The 26521-nt window shown below is 35.5% G+C and overlaps 6 protein-coding genes across 12 annotated transcripts; 3 read left to right on the forward strand and 3 right to left on the reverse strand.

Moving 5' to 3' along the window:
- Nucleotides 1-203: 203 nt before the first annotated feature.
- On the reverse strand, nt 204-8358 carry LOC107496119 (nuclear pore complex protein NUP96). Of its 2 annotated transcripts, none has more exons than XM_016117317.3 (6): nt 8256-8358; nt 2142-4709; nt 1658-1781; nt 1309-1457; nt 962-1059; nt 204-589 (listed from the first exon to the last, which is right to left on the reverse strand). In XM_016117317.3, the coding sequence occupies exons 2-6, from the start codon at nt 4647-4649 to the stop codon at nt 394-396; spliced, it is 3075 nt and encodes a 1024-aa protein (XP_015972803.1). In that variant the 5' UTR covers nt 4650-4709; nt 8256-8358; the 3' UTR covers nt 204-393. The 2 variants fall into 2 exon arrangements, with proteins under 2 accessions (XP_015972803.1, XP_020982638.1); XM_021126979.2 differs by having other exon boundaries at nt 2142-4657; nt 8256-8352.
- Nucleotides 8359-9843: 1485 nt separating this feature from the next.
- On the forward strand, nt 9844-14904 carry LOC107496152 (uncharacterized WD repeat-containing protein C17D11.16). Of its 4 annotated transcripts, XM_052251681.1 has the most exons (18): nt 9844-10330; nt 10841-10989; nt 11126-11210; nt 11292-11476; nt 11655-11734; nt 11817-11915; nt 12016-12136; nt 12336-12394; nt 12497-12559; nt 12636-12706; nt 12844-12940; nt 13224-13298; nt 13509-13607; nt 13717-13860; nt 13942-13971; nt 14067-14129; nt 14244-14321; nt 14408-14903. In XM_052251681.1, the coding sequence occupies exons 4-18, from the start codon at nt 11335-11337 to the stop codon at nt 14480-14482; spliced, it is 1296 nt and encodes a 431-aa protein (XP_052107641.1). In that variant the 5' UTR covers nt 9844-10330; nt 10841-10989; nt 11126-11210; nt 11292-11334; the 3' UTR covers nt 14483-14903. The 4 variants fall into 4 exon arrangements, with proteins under 4 accessions (XP_052107641.1, XP_020982641.1, XP_052107640.1 ...); XM_021126982.2 differs by having other exon boundaries at nt 10841-11210; nt 14408-14904; XM_052251680.1 differs by lacking the exon at nt 10841-10989 and having other exon boundaries at nt 11105-11210.
- Nucleotides 14905-15201: 297 nt separating this feature from the next.
- On the reverse strand, nt 15202-16644 carry LOC107496056 (polygalacturonase-like). The gene is made up of 3 exons (XM_016117258.3): nt 16213-16644; nt 15508-16026; nt 15202-15426 (listed from the first exon to the last, which is right to left on the reverse strand). The coding sequence occupies exons 1-3, from the start codon at nt 16642-16644 to the stop codon at nt 15202-15204; spliced, it is 1176 nt and encodes a 391-aa protein (XP_015972744.1).
- Nucleotides 16645-17717: 1073 nt separating this feature from the next.
- LOC107496151 (uncharacterized) lies at nt 17718-19559 on the reverse strand. Of its 2 annotated transcripts, none has more exons than XM_016117351.3 (2): nt 19435-19559; nt 17718-18273 (listed from the first exon to the last, which is right to left on the reverse strand). In XM_016117351.3, the coding sequence occupies exon 2, from the start codon at nt 18269-18271 to the stop codon at nt 17927-17929; it is 345 nt and encodes a 114-aa protein (XP_015972837.1). In that variant the 5' UTR covers nt 18272-18273; nt 19435-19559; the 3' UTR covers nt 17718-17926. The 2 variants fall into 2 exon arrangements, with proteins under 2 accessions (XP_015972837.1, XP_052108109.1); XM_052252149.1 differs by lacking the exon at nt 19435-19559 and adding an exon at nt 19202-19353.
- Nucleotides 19560-19742: 183 nt separating this feature from the next.
- LOC107496148 (putative MO25-like protein At5g47540) lies at nt 19743-22707 on the forward strand. 2 transcript variants are annotated; one of them, XM_016117349.3, is made up of 11 exons: nt 19743-20094; nt 20175-20339; nt 20602-20720; nt 20810-20887; nt 20994-21087; nt 21289-21348; nt 21445-21513; nt 21641-21739; nt 21845-21889; nt 21996-22098; nt 22371-22706. In XM_016117349.3, exons 1-11 carry the CDS (start codon nt 19978-19980, stop codon nt 22478-22480), a joined length of 1059 nt encoding a protein of 352 aa, XP_015972835.1. In that variant the 5' UTR covers nt 19743-19977; the 3' UTR covers nt 22481-22706. The 2 variants fall into 2 exon arrangements, with proteins under 2 accessions (XP_015972835.1, XP_052108226.1); XM_052252266.1 differs by lacking the exon at nt 21845-21889 and having other exon boundaries at nt 19791-20094; nt 22371-22707.
- A 946-nt stretch (nt 22708-23653) lies between these two features.
- On the forward strand, nt 23654-26469 carry LOC107496150 (50S ribosomal protein L3-2, mitochondrial). The gene is made up of 6 exons (XM_016117350.3): nt 23654-23774; nt 23883-24216; nt 24529-24738; nt 25202-25306; nt 25495-25608; nt 25962-26469. The coding sequence occupies exons 2-6, from the start codon at nt 23890-23892 to the stop codon at nt 26133-26135; spliced, it is 930 nt and encodes a 309-aa protein (XP_015972836.1). The 5' UTR covers nt 23654-23774; nt 23883-23889; the 3' UTR covers nt 26136-26469.
- The last annotated feature ends 52 nt before the right edge of the window (nt 26470-26521 follow it).

Raw genomic sequence — 26521 nt, forward strand, 5'->3', positions numbered from 1 at the left:
TATAGAATTAAAGAACTCAAATAATTTTAGAAATAGAAGGTTATTACGTCGTAAATTTATCGACAAACTATATCCTGATAAGGTTTAAGAAAAGGAAGAGTATTTAACTATTTATATTCGTAACCCGTTCCCACTTCTGATAAAGTTCAATAATTCTACCATCAAGCACATGCAAAATGAAATTTGGAAGTTACAGCTACAGGTTCCCAAAAAAAATGGATGAATATGATATTATAATCACATTTAGCATCATTTCATAATCCTGCAAGACCAATTAACACAAAAAGGCACAAAATTCATGGTCATGGCTCAATTGCAGATCAAGATCCCTCCCCTGTAACACGCATTTCTTTTCTGATTTCAAAAATCACAAGCAATAGGCAAACTGTGGAATTAAGTAGCAATCTCAGAGAGAAAGCTGGTAAACAGATACACTGCGTCCTGCAAGTGACCAGAGCGAACATCTTCTGGAACTGGTGCACTGAAAGCAGTGTCAAAGCAGCTAAACTGTTCATCTCGGCTAGCACCCTCGCCCACAGCAGATAGCAGCAAATCACATATCTCACTCCCCATTTTCGAATACACCAATCTGCAACAGAAAGAAGTAAGCATCGATACAACAATTGAACATATGACCTTTCTCACAGCATAGCTCAAAACATGCATATACATGGCAAAAGATACCGGTCCTGAATTTACTGAACTAAAGTTGTGTGTATACGAAGATATTATAAAAACAAAAAGCCAAAATACCAATTATTAAATTAAAATGTAAATTATTTCATCAATTACTATATTCCCTTATTCTTTATCATGTTTTTCGGGTCCTTCTCACAAAAAGAGTGCATCTCCAAAGAGAAAAGAGCTCTATACATGTATTTTGACCAACCTACAAGATCAGCATTCGAGCTATAATGCAACCTTAAAATAGGTCAAAAAGCAGTTGGAGGGCAATGTATACCTTGCATCAACAGGTAATTTGCGGTCCCAAACAGCCAATGATGCATTAAGCTGACTGACAAATTCCTGACAGGCAGCATTTTTACTTTGAAGAGAATCCTGAAAAAGGAAAGTTTATGATTTTGAGAACGTAAAAAAAAAAAGGAAATAGGAAGGCTCAAGCTAAGGACACACCTTTATTTTTATTTGACTGTAAACTAACTTAACAAATCATACTTTCACAATTCCTAATTGTATGTACCCCAAATACCATCCTATGGTGTGATAAATTTGCACTTCCAGAATAATCAATGTGTACATGAATGATAATAAAAAAAGGGGGGGACCTCCTTTTATAAATTGGCATACCAATTGAGTCATCGCATTGGTGTCTCCCTGAAGTGAGTTTCTCATCAAATAATATGAAATATATATTCCACCTCCCAACTCCCAATTCTCAATTTCAGATTTATGGTCCTCCATGGAAGTTGCAATCCTCCATATCTCTGAGTGTTTGGCTGCACAAGATATTAAAGTAGTTACTTATGATGATGCACTTGCTTGGATTTAAGGAGAAAAATTCACGCAATTTTCAGCTATGCAAAACAATATAATGGGTCAAAACAATAGCACCCCAAAATTATAGGTGACAATGCACAGGTCTTTTATAAGAATTAATCAGTATTTTTTTCAAGTAACAGGCGTAAACAAGAATTACCTTGCAAGTATAAACTATGAGCAACTGATGTTACGAAAATGGTATGAGCTTTCTGCCAATTTGCACACTGAAGAAAGTGCTCAAGAGCTTTTGGCAGATCACCATTATAATTATAGTAAATTGCCTGCATCACAACAAAGAGCTTGTATTACTAAAATATCATTCACCAGAGCTTTCAAAATTCTTCAAGCATTATTGAATTCAATGATCAGCCAGGAAGATCAAGAAAACAAATTAATGCAGTTTTACACAAAAAATGGCTAGAATGAGCGCCTCTATGTATGTCTAAAGAGTGGGTGTGTTGTAAGTGCGCGTGGTTTTTCTGTCAATATCATTAATTTGAAACTCAACAAGTAAAAGTATCTGTACCAGAAGATGATTGTAAGAGAAAGATAGAGTTGAAAGGGTACTCTAAAACAAATTATGCACATTGTGGACACTCCTTCATAAATAAATAAAATAAGGAAGGATATATGATGCATACCAGAGCCTCATGAATCCATTCTGAAGGAATGCCTAAATCCTCAATGAACTGTTGCTGAGATTCATCTGAACTCCAAATTTCGCAGTACTGGAACAATATCTCCCGAATCAAATTCACATGAAGAAATTGACAGTCTTCTCGAAAGGGTAAATGAAGGACCACATATATGGCCCAATGGCATTTCCCTAGGCTCAAAAGCTGAGACACGAACCCCATGTCTAGAACATGAAGATCATTAGATTTGATAACACCCACTGCTTCCAAGACTGCTCGTTGATGCCATATCATGTGATAATCAAGTGGATCAGGGGTTGAAGAGAATGCACTAAACATAGCCTTCAAAAAGCTAAATTCTCTCTCTTCACTAGAATGAAGAAGCATAAGATAGAATGAAATGTCAAAGTGTTTATCTGCATTCCAGCTGATAGCCTCTTCTGATGGTCCTTCATCAATAAAAAGTGGAACAGGATATGGAGCCCTTCCCTCATCAAGAAAATGCTTATATGTCCGAAAAGCAATGGGCAATGATGTGTCAGGCGGCAGTTTGTACCACATCAATAAACCTAAGAACCTCCTCCAATCAATATCGACCTCGTGCAATGCATCATGAATATTTCCTGCAAGCAATTCATATAGCCTCACTCTGTCGTTTTCAATGAAACTAAAATCCAGACCTTTCTTTCTCCAAATATCAAGTTGCTTTGAAATGTCAGAGCGATTCACAGTAGAACCACCCGCCTGACTTAACAAACAAGCCAGCCTCACATCTCCTTTGGAAGCTGCCAGTTGCACTGCTTCATCTAGTTGCCGCCCAGTGAGGAATACAAAAACATGTTGTAGATAATCAGAGTCATTTAGAGAGCTTATTTGGTTTTGAACATGATAAGAAACACTCTCTCGCAACCAATAACTGAACTCTGCCCTCCTCATAAGTGGGAGTGCTTCTTGGTCAACATCTTGATAAACTTCCTTCATATCCTGCATCATATCTTCCTCGTTGTCAGCACCCAAAGATTCTACTTGACCTTTTTGTTTTCTATTGAAGAAAAGAACTCTGATTAATTCCCAGGTCATTACTTGGTGTGTTAAACCCAAACGTGTAGTGGAAGACAACCCTGGTACAGTCAATTGCCTCTCAATAATATCACAGTAGCCATGTGAAATATCTGACAACATTGAACAATTCGCTTCAAGCTTTAGAAGTTTCAATTTGCAAGGACCAATTCTAACCTCTTCCTTCACATGGTTTATTTCTTTGTGAAAATTTAATGGAGATATCAAGGCAGATTCAACAAGTTCCTCACTCACTTTGTTATTTTCATCCCTAACAAAATTGTCAAAAGCAACTTTCTCCAAACTGACAACAGATGATAATACCTTGTACTCACTACCACTTCCTACAGGTGCACCAGAATGTAAAAGAATGCCATTAGGTCCCCATCCAACTCGGAATGACTTCCCCATAAATAGACCTGCATCTACAATATTGCGAGCATAGTTTGTTGACACTGGAGTTTCATGCTTGAGGTCTAACTTAAAACCTTCCGCTTTTATTGTCTTCAGAGGCATTCCCTTATGTTGCTGAACCATCAAAATAGACCCAGGAGAATTTGCATCAAAACTCCCATGTTTATATTCAAGTAAAGGAAATGGAGTTTTCCTTGCAATTGGTGGAGTAGATCTATGGGGCATTGCCTGAGCAGAATTTTGCAAAGGCCTTGCATATTCCTTACTGATGGATGCTTTATGACTCAATTCCTCAGGCTCTTCTTCATGTGGGAACATCAATAATCTCATTTCTCTCATTTTAACAGGGTCAAGCCTTAGATGAGCTGGAAGAGAGTGAGAAAGTTCAATCCCGTTCATATTTGTAGAAGGTTCTTTATCATCATCATACATCTCACCATCAGCATCATCCATGACAATGTCTTCCTCGTCATCTTCGCCAAACCCGAATCTACTGAAGTGATCTACCAAGAATTTCCATTCACCAGTTGTTAGGTCGAACGAAATAAATCTTGCTCCTTGCCTCTCAGTACTTTGTTTTACTTTTTTCACAAGAAAATCATCTTTCCTGTCTTTAGACTTCAGTAGTTCAGTATCTAGAACTAAAACTACTTCAGCTGCCTTGTTAAGGCCTTGACCAACTGCAGGTTTATCATTTTCGTCGCTGTATACAACTATCTCATGTTTATAAAACTTCACAATATGATCTAGATCCAACCCCCTGACATCTGTTTTCTCAAGAAACCTGACAGATCCATAACCAAGCCTCCCAACAGTGAAATTAGGAACTCGGGTACAATAACCGGGGTCAAGGAGTTCCTGGGCCACTAACTCCTCCAGAGATGGTTTGGTATAGTATCCAGGGGAGTACAAGATTGGCAAGGAAGCTTCCGTTTCTCTCATGCTCTCATTCAGTGGAGTAATTAAGCCTTTTAAAGCCCTTCTTTTTTTGCAGTTATGCACAGTGCACACATCAAAGAAGCTTCCTGCGTCAAATTCCATCACACGGCCTGTTCAAAGTGACATGTTGCTCTTCAAAACTTACAAATCCAACACAATTCCCTGATATACAAAAAGCATATCAGATTGGAATTGCAAAAGAAAGCACCTACACAACAATCTCTAGGACAGAAAAGTAAAAGTAAAAGAAAAAAAAAGACATCCCTACAATACATATAGAGTATGGTGCATATCAAACTAATAATACTAACAAAACAGGGACTATATAAGGTTTATACTATAAAAATTAAATTTGTAAAACAACTACACAACAAAGCACCTGATATTTATCAAACGAATCCCATGAATAAATAATTCTTACACAATTATATATTAACAGTGGTAGAAATAGAAGGAAATAAAAATAAAGAAAGAAAGAAACGAACAATAAAACCAGATTTACAAAGACATTGAGCTGAATCGCAGCACAGTGAAGTAACCCAACATCAATTTAAGAGAGCAAAGAGAAAATAGTTGGCAGTAAAATTGCAGAGTAACTAAATATGAAGTAACAGCGGTTGGAAACTGGAAGCTGAATGAGTAAAAAGATACTCGCATGAATAATCAAGGTTGCGAGAACCGGACCGGTCAAGTAACTGGTTTAATGATTCAACGGTTCAACTGAGGTCGAACCGTGGTTGAACCAGTTTAATTAAATATAACCTAAAATTATTAAAAATTCAAAGTGACATATATTGTTAGATAGGGTGCAGAATAATTAAAGCATTGTATGAATTAAACAATATCAGTTTCTTAATCTTCATGTATATATAACACATTAGCAATAGGACTTCTAAACTTGGTCAAACAATATCATTTTCAGATATAACAACAGAAGATAGGCAAGCAAAATTTGAGGCCACAAATTTTAGTATGGTGCAAGGTGAAAAAGAAATCAGTATAGTCTACAATTTGAGCTGGAAGAAGCAATTCCACAGCACAGTAAGAAGCCCAGAACACAAAAAAACTGAACAATTAAATTAACTAAACAAGACAAAAACACAATAAAGAAGCATAAATAACCTCTATAAATTAGGTTTCCATTCCTGAATTTTCCATTTTCATAAATTAGGTAATCTTTTTGTTCTTTGCTTCTTAACTTCATTCTCTTTTCCTATGAGTAAACCATCTCCTGTCTGAACTTCACCCAACCCTTATTTTGAAGGCATATAGTAAATCCAATGCAGAATTGTAGCCATGTTTCTCTTTTGAATCAATGACAGCAAAATAACAAGTAAAACAGATTGGATTTATAACTCAGTCTCAGCAGAATTAATTCATATCAATCTCAGCAAAAATCATTCTCAGCATAATTAATAAATTAAACTTAAAACAAATTTAATTTATAACTCCATCTCAGCAGAATTAATTCAACATCAACTGACTGAATTCAAATAAAACTTAAAGAAAATTAATATCTCAAAACTCAGCAGAAACATCAATAATACATCATATGTATATTCAGAACAAAACGAAGAAGAAAACAATATAATACAATTACAACAAATTGAACATTATTGAAGAGGATAAAGGGGAGGTTTTTACGTTATCTGGATTGGCAGCAAAGGGGAGGAAAAGACAGCATAGAGCCAGAGACAGAGAAATTCAAATTCAGAACTTCAGTAACGTGAAATAGGGAAGCAATGACGGTGAGACACGGTGTGGAGCAGAGAAGCAGCGACGACAAGATTGGCAGGGAGTAGAGAAGGGGCCACAGCCAAAAAGGGCCGAGGATGGGAGAAGCAGAAACGACGCACGGCAAGGATGGGAGAAGCAGCGACGACTCACGGCGAGGAGCAGAGAAGCGGTGACGACCAACGGTGAAGGAGCAGAAAAGCAGCGACAGAGAGAGTTCGGACAGGGAAACGGCGACGCCAACAACAGCCCCGAACCGACCTTAGCTTCTGGCGACACGAGGAGAAGAGCAGAATGCAAGAAAGGGGAGATGGTGATGGTGGCTCTGATAGGGTTTAGGAGAATCTAGGGTTGGTGAGGCTGTGTTGGTGAGAGAGAAAGGGGAGGGGGTGTCATTCAGCACCAAGGTTCTGAGAACCGGACCAGTCATCAAACCGCTTTAGTTACTGGTTCACTAATTTATTGGTCCAACCGGTCTAACTGACGGTTCAACCGGAAAACCCGTTTTAGAATAGAATAATAAATAAATTATAAATATGCAAGTATTAAGTTGAGGGTATAAAGTAGTATGAAGTTTTTCTAATGGAGTGGTGAATTACTCTCTTAGGATTTTCCTTTTTTTATATTAAATGCAAAATTGCCAGATGAAAGCATGATACCAAGCAAGTACAATTCCTCATCAGTACACAAAATGTTAAAAGAAATATCTGACAAGAATAGAAAGAATATCAAATGAATTATCATAAATCCAACTAAAAAATAAACATAGTACTCGGATAAATAAATTTGATAACATTATTAATAACAAAGTTGGTAGTGGACTAGTGCTAGAAAGGCTTCACCAAATGAAGGTGCATACAGGCTTTTAGAGACAATAGACTTGGATTTGTGTAGTAGCATTTTGGATGAGTTGCTTTGAAGACCATTTGGTAAAACTAAGCTTTGAATAGGTACAATACAAGCTTTCACCAAATGCTCATAACACACAGAAAGACAGTTTCTCAAGATACATAAATAAGTGTTCATCCTCTGAAAATAATCATCTGAATCGGTATAAGGCAGGAAAAAATGACTATAAGTCTCTTTACCCAAGTCAAAATAAACAACCATATCTGAACTCAACAATCAGCATTCAGCACCAAACATTACAAAACATTAACCAATAATCACACTAAACCTGCAACCAGCAATTACAAAACAGCAACAAACATTAGTACATAATAAAACATTCCAAAACAGTGATGACACTAAACCTGCATAGTAAATAATCTCAAAGACAATGATCACCAATATCCAGCAAATAAACAATAAATACACAACAACAATCTAGCAGATAAACAAGAACAAGACCTAAATAGAAAATCCAACAAATTAAGTCGCAGCAACCTAACAATTTGACAAATTAAACAACAGCAGCCCAACAATTTACCAAGTTATCAACTTAATAAATTCAAGAACAGAAAATCACAACAAAACAAAAAAATTAAAAGTAACAGAAGAACACAAGAACAATTAGCAAATTAACAAGTTCATAATAACAGTTAAAAAATTTACCAGAAGAACACTAATGCAAGTGGAATCATCATGCTAATATGTTTTCTGCAAAGATGCTATTTGTACAGCTAAAATTTCCTAATTACTATGATCCAATCATTCTAATTTCACATGCAATCAACTTACTAAATTTCTAAAAGCTAGAAATTATAAAACCACCCAGAGATATGGTTAAAGCATTTCATCAAACATGTTGAATGCGGTAAAATTAAAACGAAATAAGAGAATTCAAAGCTTAATTTCAATGTGATAGAGAAGAGAACATAACTATTGTAACTTTAATTTAGTCTATGAAAAAATCCAAACCACTACCAAATCAAATAATTACTTATTGTAATAGAAAGCAGAAGTTGCAGAGTTTGAAGAAGAGTATTGGTGTTGTGTGAGTGTATTGTCTGGTGGCGGGTTTAGGGAACTCACGGCGGGGACAACAGAGAGCAGTTCGACGGCTGAGTGGAGCCCGCGGGTTGGTCGCAGAGTTTGAAGCAGAGCAACGTGGCTTCCAGACGAACAAGAATGCGAATTCGAACGGTGAACGGCGAGTGAACGCGAATGGTGAGGTGTGATTTCTCTGACTGAAAGAAAGAAAGGGAGAACGGGAGAAAGAAACGAAGGAGCTTCCCTTTGTAAACCGGCCGGGTTTCGGTTCGGTCTGACCGGCCGATTCTCGTCCGGTTCAACAGTTTTTTGTCGGTTTTTTTATTATCGGTTTTATATACCTGACCGGACCGTTAATACTGCTGGTTTGCGGTTAAACCAGTCCGACCGACCGGTCCAGTCCGATTTTCAGAATATTGTTTAGCACTGAACTCGTGTTTCTCTGGAATCAAAACGGCGCTGTTTTTATTGTTGGATCAGTGAATCAGGGCTTAAAGAAATCCGACCGATTTGCTTGGTTCGCCGGTTAACCACCAGTTTAGCCAATTTTTAAACCGATTTTCTGCAGAACGATTTTGGAAGTCAACCGGACCAGACAAATGATCGGTTTTCGATTAACCCGATCGAACCAACTGGTCTGGTCCGATTTTCAGAACCTTGTGAATAATAGAACGGAAGAGGTCGCAGCTACTGAGACTGAACAACAGAGGGAAGAGGGTGGAAGGAGCGGGGAATGAAAAGTGAAAGAGATAAGTCTCAAAGTGGTCCCTGAAGTTGCACTCGAGCCTCATAGTAGTTCATGAACTTAAAAGTTACCCATATTCGCCCCTGAAGTTGCACTCCGGGACTCATATTCGTCTTTCCGGCACATTCCGTCCACCTAGCACCACCGGAAAGCTGATATGGACTCCTTCGTGACACGTTGGCCAAGTAACGACTAGCTGACGCGGATTAGTAAACTTTTATGGTGCAATTTGGTCCCTAAATCAAAATAAAAATTTTAATCCTCAAATTTAATCATTATTCCCTTCTCTACGATAATCCCTCTTTTCTCTACAGGCATAGATTTTTGTATCCCAAATTCACAAGATTTTTCTTTTTGTTTATTTTTTAGTTGAAGTATCTTCTAATAATAACAACAACTAGAGTCTTCTTAACAACCATTATTTGAATAAGTTTAACCGCTTTTATTCTTTTTTTTTTTGTAAGAAAGATGGTGAAATTATAACATAAAAAAAGTTATGTGATATATATAATTAAAGAAATAATGCAAACTTTAGTTTTTAAAATTGTGAACGTTCATAAAAATTTGTTGACTTTTAAAAATGATTAAATTGATTCCTAAATTCATAAATTGTGAATCTCAACTCATCTCTAATGCTAATATAAAATGTTAAAATTTTAGCAATAATATTTACAAACAAAAAGATGATATGATTAATATTTTAATATGATCAAGTTAGTGTCTTAAATTAGTTAATTATATTTATTTTGCTTAATTAGTTTTTTATTAATTAGAGACTAAAATAATAAATATTAAATTAGTTATCGGCAAACCGGATGAAACGGCCGGGTTTTTTAAAGGACCGGTTTTGTAATCTCTCTAAAAAACGTTGTCATTTTGACGCCAGGAGAGAAAAAAAACCCTCCTAACCCAAAGCCTCCCTCAGTCCTTCTCCCTTCCAACCCTAATTTCCCCTATCCGCCGCCCCCCTCTTTCCTCATAGATCATCAATCTAATCCAGTTGCTCCATAATCCCAACTCCTCCTTCACCTGACACCGTTGACCACACTTCAACTCCACCAAACTTTCCTTTTTTTCTGCGTACAAGAATCTTGGGTACTGGCTTGAACTTTGGGCGTGCCCGCAGAGACGATTGCTTCCACGCGCCGGTCAGGTCTCACCGCTCATTCCAAGGCGCTGTTGACAGTAATAGGCTCCGCAGAGCTCATAGTGATGTATCGTTGAGCCGGTCGTCCGTTTGGGATAAATCTGCAGATTCGGTTCGGGAGCTCGAGAATTGTACGAGTTTGAAGGGTGTTGCGGTGCCGTCATGTGAGGTTGCCGAGAATATCAATGAATAGCAAGGAGCAGTGAGTTTCTCATCCATCAAGAAGTAAGCTAGTAAATTATGCATAGTTTTTACTTTTTATACGTTATCCATTACAAAGAGGATACTGATAATGTTTTCAAGATGAATAGGATTCAAAATCATCAAAACAGATTTATTCTTTTATCTGAAGGAGTTATTTCATGTGCTGCACATCCTTTATATAATGCCATCGTAGTAGGAACAAAGAAGACATTTTTGCTGGTGATTTCACAAAGACAAAGGTCAAACAGTGAAAAAGATTTGTCCAAACTTGATTTATTGTTGAAAGTTAGTTGTACAAATTGAATCACGATTGTTAGTTTAAGATATAATAAAGTATTTGTTATTTGATTATTGACAGATTTCTGTTGTTTACAAGTCATATGACAATGATTTTTTTTTTTTAAAAAAGGAAGACATTTTTCTTTATTTTAATGTGGTTTTAAGTATTTGATTCTCCTTCTTCATAGTTTTTGTTTTTAACCATTTTCTTGTCTTTTCTCTTTTGATTGTGAATTGAATTGAATATTGCAGAGGATTATGATGAGTTATCTAAAAGTGAAAAGAGGAAAGAAATTTTCGGTGCCGAATCAATTTGGGCTTCCAAATATTTGGGCCTTTATTGGGCTAGGTTGAGTTTGTTTTAAGGCCCGTTAAGCCATCACCGAACTGGACCATTAAGGGTTCTCCTCCTCCTCCTTGTTACTCTCTGCTACTGCGGCTAGCTGCTGCCACCACCATTCTACACACACACCACTTTCTTCTTTCGTTTGATTTCGAGTTTCAAAATGATTTCAGCTATTTCGTGGATACCGATAGGTGCTTCGAAGGCGGAACCCACCGTAGTTGAACCTCCTTCCAAGGAAGAAATTCAAGATATAATCACCGCCGCCGCCGCCGCCAGGTCTTTCTCTTCTTCTTCAAAACTCACTTAGCCAATTATAAAGTTTTATCAAATACCTAACAATACATGTATGTTATGCAGTGGAGAAGACAGTGAAAATGAGGAAGAAGCAAGTGATGAACGCATGGATGATGCCGATGGCGCCGTCGATGAAGTTGCGCGAGCACTCAATGTTGCTGATGCTCTCGGGAAGGCTGATAAATTGGACGATATTGCCCTCGGTTTGAAGGAGCTTGACATGGAACATTACGATGATGAAGATGAAGGTATACAATTAACATCTCAGGGAATTATCTATCTGTTTAGTTAGTTCGTTAGTTAGCGGTTTTAGTTAGAGTTAGCTATTGAATCACTTAGCATGATATCAGCCATGGCTATGGTTAGCTAGCTAGCTCTGTCTCCTTGTGTTGTCTGTGTTAATTTGCATCTTTTTATTGACCTTAGGAGTTGAGGTATTTAGTTCCGGGATTGGTGATCTTTATTATCCAAGTAACGACCTGGATCCTTATATTAAAGATAAGAACGTAAGTTCCAATGTTTCGTTTGCATTCTGCTGTTGACCTTCATTTGTGACCCTACAACATCATTTTTTTTTACATTGTTAAGGATGATGATGACTCCGAGGAACTCGAAGACATGATCATTAATCCAACTGATTCTGTCATTGTTTGTGCTCGTACTGAGGACGATCTCAGTCTTCTCGAGGTAAACAAATCCTCACTTATTGGCTGATGTATTTTTCTTTCATGTTTGTTATGTGATGCAATGGTAGACTTATATGAGCTGCGCCTTTTTCTACTACAAGGTTCATATACTTGAGGATGTCGGTACTAGTGAGATGAACATGTATGTCCATCATGATATCATAATTCCTGCATTTCCACTATCCACAGCTTGGCTTGACTGCCTTCAAGGAAGAGAGAAAGGTGGGGAATATTGCCTTTGTCAATGCATCTCGCATGTTTACTCCTTTTTTTTTTTAATTAAATATGTTAGTTTTTTGTGCTCGTCTGTTTTAGTAAATAAGTTCTAAATTCTAGCCTTCATTTGCATGCTCAAAATTTGACTTGATCCCCTTATGCTTCCTCTACTTTCTATCGCATTATTATTTCATTATCATTGCAGGAAACTTCTTAGCTGTTGGTTCAATGGAACCGTCAATAGAAATTTGGGACCTTGATGTTGTAAGTGAATATGGTTAATAAATTTAACTGAAAAGTTGGAAACATCGTTCAGAATATAAAGCCACTTTCATTGAATACCTTCTAAGCTTCCTTTGTTCCCAGATTGATGCAGTGCAGCCATGCATGGTTTTAGGTGGCATTTCAGAGAAAAAGAAGGGGAAGAAGGTTTGTACATCTTTTTGTGTTGAAGTGCAATTCTGAGTGTAGACCCAGTTACTGATTCTGTTAATTGGTTTTGTAGAAATCAATCAAATATAAAGATGACAGTCACACTGACTCTGTACTTGGTCTTGCCTGGAACAAAGCGTTCAGGTTTGTTAAATTTAAAACTGGATTTTGGTATTATTTCATCTGTTGGGCACCTTTTGGGACATAAAGGTTTCATTTATACTTATTTTGAAACTCTATTCTTGTGCACCTCTGATGACAGTCATTATTAAAACATTCAGGAATATACTTGCTAGTGCCAGTGCTGACAAGCGAGTCAAGATTTGGGATGTGGCTACTGGGAAGTGTGAGAGTACAATGGAGCATCACTCAGACAAGGCAAGTAGTATGCTAAAGTGCAATCAATTATTTATTACAAATATGAGCTTCTTTTATTGATAAAGAGGACTTTCCCCCCATGTCCATCATCTTTTCTTTTTTTTTTCCCTTACTTCTAAAATAGTGTACAAGCTCAGAAATATTACTTATACGTTGGTAGGAAAGATTTTCACTTTTTTCCTTAATTAAGTCATTTAATATTGTATATTTTGTCTTACTAACATTAATTTGGGTTGCTTGAGTCAATATGTTGTCTGATGCCTTTGTTCATCTATCTTGACAGGTTCAAGCAGTTGCCTGGAATCATCGTGAACCAAAAATTCTTCTTAGTGGTTCATTTGATCATACTGTGGTCCTGGTAGTGACAGAATGTTGCTTATATACTCTATATTTTTTCATTTCTTTTTTTATCTGGAATGGATACTTATTAAACTGTAGATTTTGGTTGTATAATATTCATGTGCCAAAACAGACTTTCTCTTTAAAAATGATCACATTGGAATTTCTGTCTGCCCTTTTTCTTAGTTATCTAACATTCTAATGCTTTCAATGCTATTACACTTTGCAGAGGGATGGAAGGATGCCATCTCATCCTGGTTATAAGTGGTCAGTCACAGCTGATGTCGAGAGCTTGGCCTGGGATCCACACACTGAGCACTATTTTGTGGTGTGTTATTGTTAATTTTGATTTCTCGTTTCATTGATTGAATTGGTAATTGTGTTTTCATGGATGCGTAGTTTTAGCTTCACTAATAATAATTAAATTGTGCTTCTAGGTGAGTCTCGAGGATGGTACTGTCAAGTGTTTTGATGTTCGGACCGCAAAGTCTGAATCCACATCTGATCTAAGTTCTACATTTACTCTTCATGCACATGACAAAGCTGTTACCTCAGTATCCTATAACGTCTCAGCACCTAATGTATGTATTTTCAATGTTTTGGTGAGAAATACCAAGTTATTATGTACTCTAGTTTAACCGTACCTTGCTGCCTTCTTGCAGCTACTTGCTACTGGATCGATGGACAAAACGGTAATTGTGAAGTCAATTTGTTGTGTTCCTATTCCTATATACTATATCTTGCAGAATTGGAAATCATCTCATTCGAGTACTGTTATTTGTTGCAGGTAAAGCTTTGGGATTTATCGAACAACCAACCATCTGTTGTGGCATCTAAAAACTCCAATGCTGTAAGTTTGCTTCTCTTATTTGTTGATATTTCAACGGGAAAAAAAGGTATTCTCTAGTCTGAATCATGATACAAGTAGCACGGTTGACTTCTGTTTTTGGATGCGGCTTTTCAGGGAGCTGTATTTTCTATTTCGTTCTCAGAGGACAACCCCTTTGTGTTGGCTATAGGAGGCTCAGAGGGAAAATTGCAAGTGAGTGAAAAGGGCCACAGAAATTCAAATTTGTGTTGTTGATAGATTTTTCTGTGAAATTTACTGTTGTCACTCATACCTTGTAGGTTTGGGACACTTTATCTGAGTCTGCTGTCTCTCGGCGTTATGAAAATTACAACAAGAATAGAACTCGGTCGTGATATAATTGAGCATAATAGTCTTCCTGGTCTCCCCTTCATATGTTACTGGTAGGCTAGAAGTATTTAAGTTAGATACAGTTGTTGCGAAACAGGTTGAAAGCAATATATTAAGGATGGTAGATATATAGAGTTTGATAGCATGTTCTCTCTCATAATTCATGTATTTAGCATCCTTATAAGTTTTGACTGAACAATTGTTCTACAGCTTGGATCATTGAGTGTTTCAATTTTTTGCCTTTGTAATATAATTGCAGTCATGCGCTTGTGAAGAACGAGTTGCAGCGTCTTCTGTAATCGAACTTGTGTGCCAAACTGCCAACGTTGTTCTCAACTGTTTATTACAATGGTAAATTAGATTGGTAAAGCAAACGAGTTGTTTGTTTTAATTTTCTTAAAATTGATTTTGAAATACTACGTGGGTGTTTGAATTATCGGTTGTCAAAATAAAATTAATAAATTATATTACAAAATAATAATAATCAATATAATACACAGTTTGAAACATCTCAAATTAATAAGTACTATTGATCTTTGAACCAACTTGTACGAAGGAGCATGTACTGTAACTCATAAAGAGCACTACAACTCTCCTTAGGACGACGACTTATGCACCTTCGTCACCTTCATAGAAGCTAAAAGAATAAATAAATAAATAAATCTGTTATAAGAAGAGCCATGGTTGCATTGTATATATGCATGTGTTAAGCAAAGGCTCTAATTTAATTAGCAGCTACTAATGGAAGAGCTCTTCCTGCAACGGTGGGCCTGACGTTACGACATACGGCGACTGCCGGAGCTCCGTTGAATTTGAGATCAATATCACGTAGGCTGACCTGCTGACATGGCAAAGCACTGCTGCAGATGAGGTTCACCCCTTCCCTGGTTAGTGAGGTTCCCCTAATGTTCTTGAATGAAACATTTCTTATCCTTATTTTTGATGGATTCTAAATAAGTGCACACAAACAGAAACAATTAGTAACAATTAATAATGTATGTATATATGTATAGTGATGAATAATATATACCCGTTTATTGCACTGGTTCCAAGGGCAATACTCCTGGTCAATGATAATAGGGTTCCTGACATTAATCATGGTAACGTCTTCATAAAAGAGATTAGAGATAGGAGAAGTTCCAGGAGCACTAGGCCAAGTCTTGATCCTCAAACCATTGTCAGTGTTTGTGAGAGTGACCTTCTTGAGAATAAGACCATCCACAGGAGCCTCAGTGGTGTACTTGCCAAGGCTTCCAACACTGATGCCATGACCAGGTCCACACTTCACATTGTAGATGTATGTGTTCACGCTTCCGTCGCCGATCGAGATGCAATCATCTCCGGCCTTTATGTCTGTGTTCAGAATTCTGACTCCATTTGATCTTCCCAAGTGGATACCATCTGTGTTTAGGCTGTTCCCTGGTGCAATGACCTTGAACCCATCAAAGGTGAAGTTTTGGCACCCCAGTACATTCACATTAAAGTTCTTGCTATCCTTTGATGTTATTGTCCTAACAACTGCATGTTTCATGAAGTTGAAACCGAAATTCTGTCATCAAACACAATTCATTCATCTTTTAGACATAAATATATAAATCTGGTTTGAAAATAAGAAACACAAAAACAGTTTATATACTATCTAGATACAAATGTCTGATTTAGTAGCTGATTTTTTATGTACGCGTAACATGATTGTAAAATGTTAAGAAATCGCAAAAAGAAAAATATTATTCACCATTGGAGTCCTAGCACAATTGAGGTTGGTTCCACAATCATTTTGTTGCCAAGCTATTCCACCTTGACCGTCAAAAACACCATTGCCAGATAGGGTGAAGTAATCAACATATTGAACCTTAACCCATTGCCATTCATCGCCAACACCACGAGGGTTCATTGGTGCTATAATTGTTCCATCAACATAAAGCTCAATAGGAGCCTTACAAGGCCCTTTCAAATCCACTGCCCTCATTCTAAAATTCCCACGAGGTATCACAATCTTGCTTGCTGTTGGTGATGCACATGCTTCTCTCCATGCATTTGTAAGAGCCTGAGTTATATCTGAATTAGGTACCCCACCATATTTTGAAATAGGAACGACAAGAGATTGAGCTATGCCACACGCAGCCAGCAATATGAATAAAACAAGCGTTGTGGTGCTCAACTCCATATCAATGTTTATTATTGTTGAAACTTTGCCCTTTCTTTTTCAAAGAAAGAAACTAATGTTTTTGTTGAACTTCTAAAAAGTTGCTTTCCAAATGTGTTGGGAACGATATTTATTTGGGAAATTATATGGTGTGGATTGTGGCAGCCTTTGTTTGTGGGTTCAGGAGGCTGGCACCAGCAGAGATTTCTGACTTATTTATCTCATATAATCATTTTTAGAAATTTAATTATATATGATTAATAGAATGTTCTCTGTAATTTTTTGCTGTTGAGGCTTTTACCAAATATCTTCTGTCAGCATTTTAAATTTATCCATGATGTAAGCTATTTGTAAACCAGTCTTTTATTTAGGTATTCTCACTATTAATAAATTTTTCTATAAAAAAGATAATTAGAATTTGTTTCCAAAAAAAGCTGTATTTTTTAATAATAGGTCCCATGACCAAAAGAAAAACAAAACTATTCAACATAGGTCTACTCTATTTTATTTCTACAATATCAATAAGAAATAGCAACATTGTGACTTCTAAGTACTGATAGCAATGACTAATGTTAATGCACTTTAAGAAAAATAGAGTGATATTCTTTAAACAATAGAATACAACAGTTAGAAAATAGATATCATCACTTTTATTTTGATAGTCACCCATTTTTATAAATCCATGTAAATATATAATATAGGAAAAGTATATATGAAGTGACATTATCAAAAATAGTAGTGACAATATTATTATCCTAATAGTTATTTTAAATTGCAAATTATGACTATTTTAAAACGATATATACTTCAAATTAATATTTAAACTCTATATCATGTTATACATGATAAATTAGACAACCACCTTCAGATTAGAATTTAATATTGTAAACATTGACTTTTAAGAATATTTCATATCCATTACTGATTAATCATAATTTTCATTTCATTATTAATCATGGAAGAAACTCTTCGCAGTGTTGACGTTATAATCCGTAAGCAAGATTTGTAATCCTTTCATACCTTTTAATAACTATCCCTTGAAGCAAGTTATGTTCATACGCAAAGATGTAGATTGTCGGGCAAACAAACCACCATAAAAAATGTGAACCTTCTTGATATGAGGGTAATACAAACATAAAAGATATTACATTGGTTTAACTTTTTTTAGTTATTATTTTCTACTAAAATAATACAGAAGTACCAGAAATTTCCAACCATCTTTCTTTTCTCCTTAAAGACAAGTTCCAACAAGGATGATGCCATTCACTCGGGTACAACTAAAACACACACAACCACCTTAAACTCAAAGAAGCTTAACGCCAGCATCCCTGAGAGAATCAATAACTGCCTTAACCTTCCCATGATACTTCTGTTCTCTCTTCAAATGAACAGAAACAGCAGCAATGTCCTTAAGCAAGAGGCGTTCGGCTAGTAACTTCCCGATCTTTGCAGCCGCGGCCACGTCACGCTTAATTTCCAAGCTTGATCTCAATGCTTTCTCCTGTGAGCTAGCAGAAGAGGCCACGGTAGCAGTTGGCGTGTGGATCACCTGGGCACTCACATACTTATTGGTAAAATGCATCCTCAGAACATAGGGTTTTAGAAATTGTGTGATCCTTGGAGGCCTTACTGGAGGAGGGATAACCATGTCTGTTTTGTGGTGCAAAGGAAACTTCATTTGTCAGTATCACATAAATTTTAGGCATATCACACAAAACTCAGTTATTTATCAACAGTCACAACAACTATTTCTCCCTCATTCATTCCACCACATCAGAGAACTGAATATTGAACAAAAGAAGGCTAGCATTTCAATCTATCTGCAAAATATAAACTTTTCCCCTTTCAACATTCCTACATGGATTATCTTATGCAAAATTAATCAAGGATATGGGCCATGTAGCATATATCTTTAAGATTTCGATAAAACTTATTAGCAAAAGCTCAGGAGAAATCTATGAGCAAAGTTGGTAACAGTCCCAAAAATTTGCTATATGCAAAAAAGAGGTAATCAAAGCTGGTGTTTGATTTTGTAAGCATGCAACAGCAAATTTAGGGGGAAGTTAAACTTTAACAACTTAGTATCAACATTAAGGAGAACCAAGTAACACAAGCAAAAAAGAAACTTGATTCACAAGAGATTAAGTTTTGCTAACTCTCTAAAATTGCTAACTTATTCGTGCACCATATTGGGTCCTTTTTGGTTTTACTTTTTTCATTTTTTCTTCACTTTAATGCACTGTAGTAGCAGCAGCTAGTAACTTCCTTTGTTTCCAAGACACCAATAAGGGCACGATAACTCAGGCACAAGGCAGCAATTAAGCAGAGTATACAGAGCAAGAAAGTGGCAAATGCGGAGAGCGTAATTAAGCAAAAAAGAAAGTAACTTTTGCAACCACTGCATCTAAAAACATTGAGGATCAATGCACGCGAAACCCAAAGAGGGAAAAAAAAAGAGAGGGAGGAGCTACAAATAATGAAAAAGGGGTTGTTGAAAATTCAAATTGTGGTTGGGGAATTGCATCAAACAGGTGGTGTGCAAGCAGTAAACAACGAAACAAACAATACATAAACGAACCCAGCAATAAGTATAATACGCAGAAGCTAAGATTGTGCGATGCCCCAATTCGATTACGCACAAGTAGATGAGAAGGTGGATTAGTGGGTGGGGCAAGAGGAAAGAAAGCAAGTGAAAAAACAGGGAACAAGTAATCGAATATAAATGAAGCAATTGATTGATACATTGCACATAGAACACCGACTAAGAAGAAGAAGAAGAAGAAGAGGTGAATGGAGAGAGCATAGCATTACCTGAAGATTGAAGAAGAAGAAGGTGCAGAGCTTCGATAACAGCGCGTATACCACTCTCTACGAGTCAGACCCACTCACTCACTCTCTTCAAACAGGTGCTAATTAGTAATTACATTCTTTCTAAACTTTTCTTTTCTCATCTGCATAAATAAAAAATTATAAATATAAAAAAATACACTAAATCAATGTATTTGTTATTTAAATTATATATTAGATATATTTATTTATTTTTTAACTTATAATTAGCTATAAAATAATCAAAGTTAATATAGTAAAATAATAAATCTGCACTAGACTAATATTTAATTTTTTTTTTGGTTAAAACTTAAAAGCATGGAAGAAAAAATTAGGAAAGAATGAATGGATGCGGCAGGTTTGGGAAAATAGAAGCAATGATGTGCGAACAAGTCAGATTAGTTTTGTGGATTTTCCAAAAAAAGGCATTAATTACGTGCAGCAAGAGCATCATTAATTGGCAGTGATGTTCTCCGTCTCCATGCAATTCAAATCGCATTGCATTGCCACAATGGATATGATATCATCATGAAGGGCCTTTTCAAGAACAAGCCTCGCACCCCTGCGGAGCTCGTCCGCCATGTCCACCACCTCCTTCTCCTTCTCAGCTCCAAGTCTGACATCGATCAAAAGCGTGAAGAAAAGGTTACTTAATTTCTTCAATCAACCTAGCTACCTAAATTATATTAGTTTCATTAATTATATTTGTATGCATACATATACAGTATCTTGCAGATCTAAGCAGGACGATATTGGACATAAGAACTGTTCTATATGGAAACGGTGAATCAGAGCCAATTCCAGATGCGTGTTCTCAAGTCACTCAAGAGTTCTTCAAGGAGGATACATTTCGCCTTCTTGTCCTCTTTCTTCTAAATCTACCACTTGGGGTAACCAATCATTCTGTTACAATTTTTCTACATATCGGCTTAGCTTTTTAGAACACGCATTTTTATGAGATGACATCAAAATTTCTATAATAAAAAAGTCAAGAATTCGTTTTTTGTTGATCCTAAAAAGCTTTCAAGTTTGCAAATGAAAAACGGAAAAATTTCTTTGCAGAATTCATACAGAAGAATCTTGAGCGTGATAGAAATATAACCATTAATTGAGACTCTAATTTATATTCTCTGTATTTTTATTCCTTTGTAGGCTCGCCAAGATGCTACTCATGTGATTGCAAACTTGCAAAGGCAGCGAATCAATTCACAGATAATAGCTTCCCAATACCTGGAAAAAAATTTGGATCTCGTGGATATGCTAATTAATGGGTAAAACTTTTTAGACGAATGTTTGTTGAAATTTGAAGTGCTTGATCATTTTCACACATTTGGTTAACAAGCTGATTTAATTTTATTAGTTATGAACAAGATGGTGACATTGCTTTGACTTATGGTGCGGTTGCAAGAGAGTGCATACGCCATCAGTGTGTTGCTAGGTAAGCATCTACAATGATCTGTTTCTTGATTAATTAGAATAATTATTTTTTTTTGACATACTTAAGCATTCTCACAATCTCAACCGGCTTAATTTATGTTTTTCAGACATGTCTTGGGATCAGATCACATGAAGAAGTTCTTTGACTATATTCAACTGCCGAATTTCGAAATCGCCTCAGATGCTCTTTCAACTTTTAAAGTATGCTCATGATTCCATTCCTCTATTTAATTTCCATTTATAAATCCTTACAACTTAATGTTGTGGATGTTATTATAACAAAGGATACAAATATGTCATGTATGTTGGACAACAGTTATCTGTTTTCAAGTGCTCTGCATCTTTTATTCATCCATTATCAACAATGAATCCAAGATCTTGAAGTTTTGTTATCTATTACAGGAGCTATTAACAAGGCACAAATCCACCGTCTCTGAATTTCTTTCCAAGAATTATGATTGGGTAAGTGAATCAATGAATATGAAAGCAAAGTTATCCTTTTAATCAATGTATTAATATATCATTAGCTAAAACATGCTACTATCTATCTCATTTCAGTTTTTTGAAGAGTACAATACTCGATTGCTAGAATCTAACAGTTATTTCACTAGACGACTTGCCATTAAGGTACACACTGAAATTTCTGCCTAGAATGAATATAATGTACCTTTGTTGATTCATTAAATCCTGTATATAATGTTTGGAAGGCCATCTTCTTAATCTTGATCATAGTTAAAACTTTTCATGCTATCAGTTATTGGCGGATATGTTATTGGATCGCTCCAATTCTGCTACAATGGTTCGGTATGTGAGCTCAGTAAGTAACATGGTCATCCTCATGAACCTCCTAAGGGTATGCATTCTAATATCTCACATTTTTTTATGACTTGCATAACATTTGACCAAATACTTTTTTTGTTTACCCACCTAGCTCTCCTTTTATGTTTTCTAATCGCAGGATTCTAATAAAACAATTCAGTACGAAAGCTTCCATGTTTTTAAGGTTGGAATGAATGAATATTATTCCTCTATTTCAGTCTAACTTCTTTTATGGATTCATTATTCTGATAAAATATTATGTTGCTTATTTCAAATGTTGGCATTGACAGTTGTTCGTTGCAAACCAGAACAAGCCTCCTGAAGTTGTCAATATACTTGTTACAAACAGGAATAAGCTTCTGAACTTTCTTGGTGACTTCAACTTTGAGAAAGGTATATATATATATATACAGTGATAAATGTTTTTGAACCATTTTTTTGTGGCTCAGCAAATGCCAATTTAAAAGAAAAAAGAAAAGAGTGTGATGAATTTTGTGATATACTTCTGTGAACATTATATAAAAGATGAACTCTATATAAAAGATTGTCTGATATCTGCATAAAAGATGAACTTTATATAAAAGATTTTTCTTTCAAATATTATTTGTATGTTTTCCATTTTGAAGTTAATTTGTTTAGGTAATTTGGTTTGTTTTGTTTTGTAGCGGATGAGCAATTTCAAGCAGATAAACAACAAGTAATTAGTGAGATAATTAGTCTTGGACACAAGGATCCCCATGGCACATCTATGGACAATTGTGAAGTTCAATGTTGAAACTTCATTACACACATTACATACATTGATACATATAGGATAAAAATCTTCTCATATTCAAAACCAACAAAACATTATTATCATGTTTACATTTCTATTGTTAGTTGTTTATTTTTGGATGTACTTTTTTTAAATAATCAAATTGATGGTGGAGATGTGAATATGGGAAAATCATATTCATTTTGAACGTAAGAAGATCCAAATTCTTTAGGTACATGTTTTGTTGTCTTATGGGGTTTTTTTCTTTGAGACATGTCATGATGACTTTTGAGAATAGTTAATTAATTACAACTCTTCTTACTATGTAAATATGACGAAATTTTGTTATATTATGTTTCCATTGGTGCTATAAAAAATTTATTTTCTATTCCTTAAATTTAAGTTTGAAGATTTCACTATGTCATAATTATTGAATTACATTGCAAACTAAAAGAAAAAATAAATGTGGAAGTTCGGCCAAATTAGCTTAATTGAGTTGGGTTTGTAGAATAACAAGCATATGGGTCTTATTATTAAAAATCTAGCTAATTCAATTTGACTGTAATAAAATCTCATAAAAGAGATGGGGGTTTTTCATTTTTCATATTCTTTCTTTTTCTTTCTTTCCAAAAGTTGATTTTCAATATATTTGTCTTATTGCTTAATTCTGTCTAAGTTAATAAGATAAAACCATTTTTTCTTGTATCAATTGAACGATCAATATCCAAATTTAATTAGTCTTTTTGTTGTGATTAAATATAATATAGTCTGATTTGGTTAAAGAAATATGACAACCATTTTAAGCAAGTATAAAAACAAATTTTATATTTGTTCGCTCACAATTTTTTTTTAAACTAAAAATTGCAAAACAAATCATCTTTACCTGTAAAAAAAATATAAAGCATTTTCAGAATTTCAATTACAATAGAATATAATGAATTAATTTAAGCAATTTTAGATTAATACATTTCGACAATAAAAATAGAATCAATATAAATGTTGATTTAAGTTTTATATATTAATAGTGTAAAATAATCGATTAATTGTCATAATAGTATAATACATACATTTTTAAAATATATAAATGTATGTAAATTGAATTTAGTAGATACCTTAAAAAGTAAAATAAAATTGAAATTAAATCCATTTTGTCGAAATAAAGAATGAATTAATAAAATATTATTCAATTTGAGACAAATTTCGCAGCTCCGATCTGAAAATCATCAATCTTCGCAAACTTCGCCGCTTCAATTCGTTATTTCTGTGAAGTGAGAAACTGCGATCTCCATTTCCATTTCCACCTTCAACTCAGTGAGTAAGTAACAGCTGAACTGAGCTAAGCTTAACTTCTATTTCAATGTTGAACCAATGCCGCATTTTCCGATTTTTCTGAATTTGGTTTTTCTCTATTTTTCCTATGTAGCTCTGCGATGCTGGCCCTTTCGAGAGGCCTCGTTTCTCGTCTTCAATTCTTCGCAACCGATGCGGCGGCGGTGGCGGCGACACCATTCCCTGTTCGATTTATGAGGGGATTCAGCTCCGATGCCGCCGTTGCGGCTGAGACTCGGATTATCGATGCGAAGCCAGGGGTGATGACCCCAAATTCCAAACGAACCGGGATTATAGCCCTCAAGTGTGGTATGAGTGCACTCTGGGATAAATGGGGCGCTAGAATTCCAATAACCGTACTTTGGGTCGATGATAATATCGTTTCTCAGGTTAAGACTCCTGAGAAGGAAGGAATCTTTGCCCTCCAGGTGCGTAGCATTGTCATTTTTTTGTGTTAAAAACAAAATTGCATTCCTTTGGTGGTTTCTGCTTGTAAAAAGTTTAGATCATATATTATTTTGTTCTTGATTTTGAGGTTAGAGTCATTTACACCAAAGGGAAGAGTAGAGTGTAAATAAAGGACGATGTCCTGATTGTTAATTTAGCTCAAACTCGCAGAAATTCAATGTATGATTTTATTTTTCTCACTGGAGTAGTATTCTTTTGTCTTGGCAAGTTGCATGAGGGTTAAGTTTGTGTTATCTAATTATAAAGTTTTTTGCTGCTTTGTTTCTAGTTAGATTGGTTGTGGGCAGAAGAAGGAGAAGCATTTGACCAAGCCTGAAGTGGGTCATTTTCGGGCTCAAGGAGTTCCGATGAAGAGGAAGCTAAGGGAGTTTCCGGTGACAGAGGATGCACTTCTTCCTGTTGGTACTTCGCTTAATGTTCGTCATTTTGTGCCAGGCCAGTATGTTGATATAACGGGAATCACAAAAGGAAAAGGTTTTCAGGTGATTATCTCTTATCTTAATGTTAAATACTGCTCCTATGTATAGTGTGATTGGATTTATTCTCATACAATGATAGGACAGTGCATGGCATCTTTTTTTTTTATTGTTTTTTGTTTTTAGTAATGCTTTTACCATTCCTCCAATTGTCAATTGGTTAAAAAATGGTGAAAGTTCTTATAGAAAATTGTAATTAAGCTCAAATATTAATTTTGATGCTACCAATTATCTAAGTCCTTAAGTTGCAAGAATAAGTTAATAAATCCAACAAATCTTGAAACAAGGGTCTTTGTAGTTCTCCTTTTGCTGTTTTTATATTATTTATGCATTGGATATGTATGTGCATAGTCCTTTGTGTGTTGAATCCTTCTTTGTACTCAAAGGGGACAGTTGTTTGCTACTGGTCTTATAGACCTTTATCTCTTAATTATATGATTTTCAATTTCCATTTTTCATTTTTTACCAGGGTGGAATGAAGCGGCATGGATTTAAGGGAATGCCTGCATCCCATGGTGCATCATTATCACATCGAAGCATTGGTTCTACAGGTCAAAGGGACGCTCCTGGAAAGGTAAGTCAGAATTCTGTAAACTGGTCATTTTTATGCTTTCTTACTACACAACTTTCTGTATTTTCATGTTCATATGTGATAATATTTTTGTTATTCCATGAATAAACTGATTTTATTTGGAAGAATGTTGTTTGCTTATTGTTATTAATTTATCATTCTAAATAATTGTTTTTACCATCACATTTCAGGTGTTTAAAGGTAAAAAGATGCCTGGACGCATGGGTGGGGAGCAAAGAACAGTTAAAAATGTGTGGGTCTACAAAATTTGTCCAGCAAGGAATTTGATGTGGGTGAAAGGCCAGGTAGATTCTTAATACTTTTTGGTTATTCACAGTGAAGTGTGAATTGGAGCTAAATAGCATAAAATATCATATGTACACACCTGTTACTTGTGCATGATTGCTCTAAATTTTTTAGAGTTGGTATCCTCCAATCCACTTCACATTCATAGTATAGACTATCATGGAATTTTTAATATGAGCCAAAACCATTCTTGCAACAAGTGCCATGTCTGACAAAAATCATGGGTGGTATTTGTTTTGGTGATTGATTTGCAACTTCTTGGTTCATAATTTTCCTTGATCTTCACCCGAATTTTAAAATTTGAGCTTTGTCATTGACTCATTTCCCCCCTTGTTATGATGTGCAAAATTAGGTTCCAGGAGCTACAGGGAACTTCGTTTTTATAAAAGATGCTGTCTATGAAAAACCGGACATATCTATACTTCCATTCCCAACTTTCTTTGCCCCGGAAGATGAAGATACAGAAAATTTGAAGCCTTTGGTGGCTGATCTTGGGGATGTGGATCCATTTATGATTACAGATTAAAGAGCGGCAATTCAGAAACTGCTCTATTCATGTTAGGCTCACTTTCTGCAATCATGTTGTTTTCTTTGAATATAGATGGGAAACAAAAAGAAAAGAGAAGAGATTTTGGGGAACCATCCGAGGAAGATTCTCACATGTTTTGAGGCTTTTACTGTAGCTTTAGGTTCATTCATCAACTCTATAAGTTGAGATTGCAAATCCTACAAATAAGTATGGAAACTTGGAAATGATTTTGAAATTCTAGAAAATATTTGAATATGCACTATTAATCGTGTAAGCATTACGGGTGAAGTATTCTACGTTTCACATGCTATACAATCTTCTTTTCGCGGGAGTTGTTTGCTATTACAAATGTTTCTCTATTTTTTTTTAATTCCATTTTTTTG

This window comes from Arachis duranensis, chromosome 7 (assembly GCF_000817695.3).
Source record: "Arachis duranensis cultivar V14167 chromosome 7, aradu.V14167.gnm2.J7QH, whole genome shotgun sequence".
Taxonomy (NCBI): domain Eukaryota; kingdom Viridiplantae; phylum Streptophyta; class Magnoliopsida; order Fabales; family Fabaceae; genus Arachis; species Arachis duranensis.

Excerpts from the sequence above, each read along its gene's own strand:
- LOC107496119 (XM_016117317.3), bottom strand. The coding sequence starts at position 4,649 with ATGGAATTTGACGCAGGAAGCTTCTTTGATGTGTGCACTGTGCATAAC. Across the intron at positions 1,782-2,141 it reads AATGGATTCATGAGGCTCTG|GCAATTTACTATAATTATAA; the intron begins GTATGCATCATA and ends GTTGTGATGCAG. Across the intron at positions 590-961 it reads AAATTACCTGTTGATGCAAG|ATTGGTGTATTCGAAAATGG; the intron begins GTATACATTGCC and ends TTTCTGTTGCAG.
- LOC107496056 (XM_016117258.3), bottom strand. The coding sequence starts at position 16,644 with ATGGAGTTGAGCACCACAACGCTTGTTTTATTCATATTGCTGGCTGCG. Across the intron at positions 16,027-16,212 it reads ATTGTGCTAGGACTCCAATG|AATTTCGGTTTCAACTTCAT; the intron begins GTGAATAATATT and ends GTTTGATGACAG. Across the intron at positions 15,427-15,507 it reads GGAACCAGTGCAATAAACGG|AATCCATCAAAAATAAGGAT; the intron begins GTATATATTATT and ends GCACTTATTTAG.
- LOC107496151 (XM_016117351.3), bottom strand. The coding sequence starts at position 18,271 with ATGGTTATCCCTCCTCCAGTAAGGCCTCCAAGGATCACACAATTTCTA.
- LOC107496150 (XM_016117350.3), top strand. The coding sequence starts at position 23,890 with ATGCTGGCCCTTTCGAGAGGCCTCGTTTCTCGTCTTCAATTCTTCGCA. Across the intron at positions 24,217-24,528 it reads AAGGAATCTTTGCCCTCCAG|ATTGGTTGTGGGCAGAAGAA; the intron begins GTGCGTAGCATT and ends GTTTCTAGTTAG. Across the intron at positions 24,739-25,201 it reads CAAAAGGAAAAGGTTTTCAG|GGTGGAATGAAGCGGCATGG; the intron begins GTGATTATCTCT and ends ATTTTTTACCAG.
- LOC107496148 (XM_016117349.3), top strand. The coding sequence starts at position 19,978 with ATGAAGGGCCTTTTCAAGAACAAGCCTCGCACCCCTGCGGAGCTCGTC. Across the intron at positions 21,088-21,288 it reads ATGCTCTTTCAACTTTTAAA|GAGCTATTAACAAGGCACAA; the intron begins GTATGCTCATGA and ends TATCTATTACAG. Across the intron at positions 22,099-22,370 it reads TGACTTCAACTTTGAGAAAG|CGGATGAGCAATTTCAAGCA; the intron begins GTATATATATAT and ends TTTGTTTTGTAG.
- LOC107496152 (XM_021126982.2), top strand. The coding sequence starts at position 11,095 with ATGATTTCAGCTATTTCGTGGATACCGATAGGTGCTTCGAAGGCGGAA. Across the intron at positions 11,211-11,291 it reads ACCGCCGCCGCCGCCGCCAG|TGGAGAAGACAGTGAAAATG; the intron begins GTCTTTCTCTTC and ends TATGTTATGCAG. Across the intron at positions 12,941-13,223 it reads TGGAGCATCACTCAGACAAG|GTTCAAGCAGTTGCCTGGAA; the intron begins GCAAGTAGTATG and ends CTATCTTGACAG.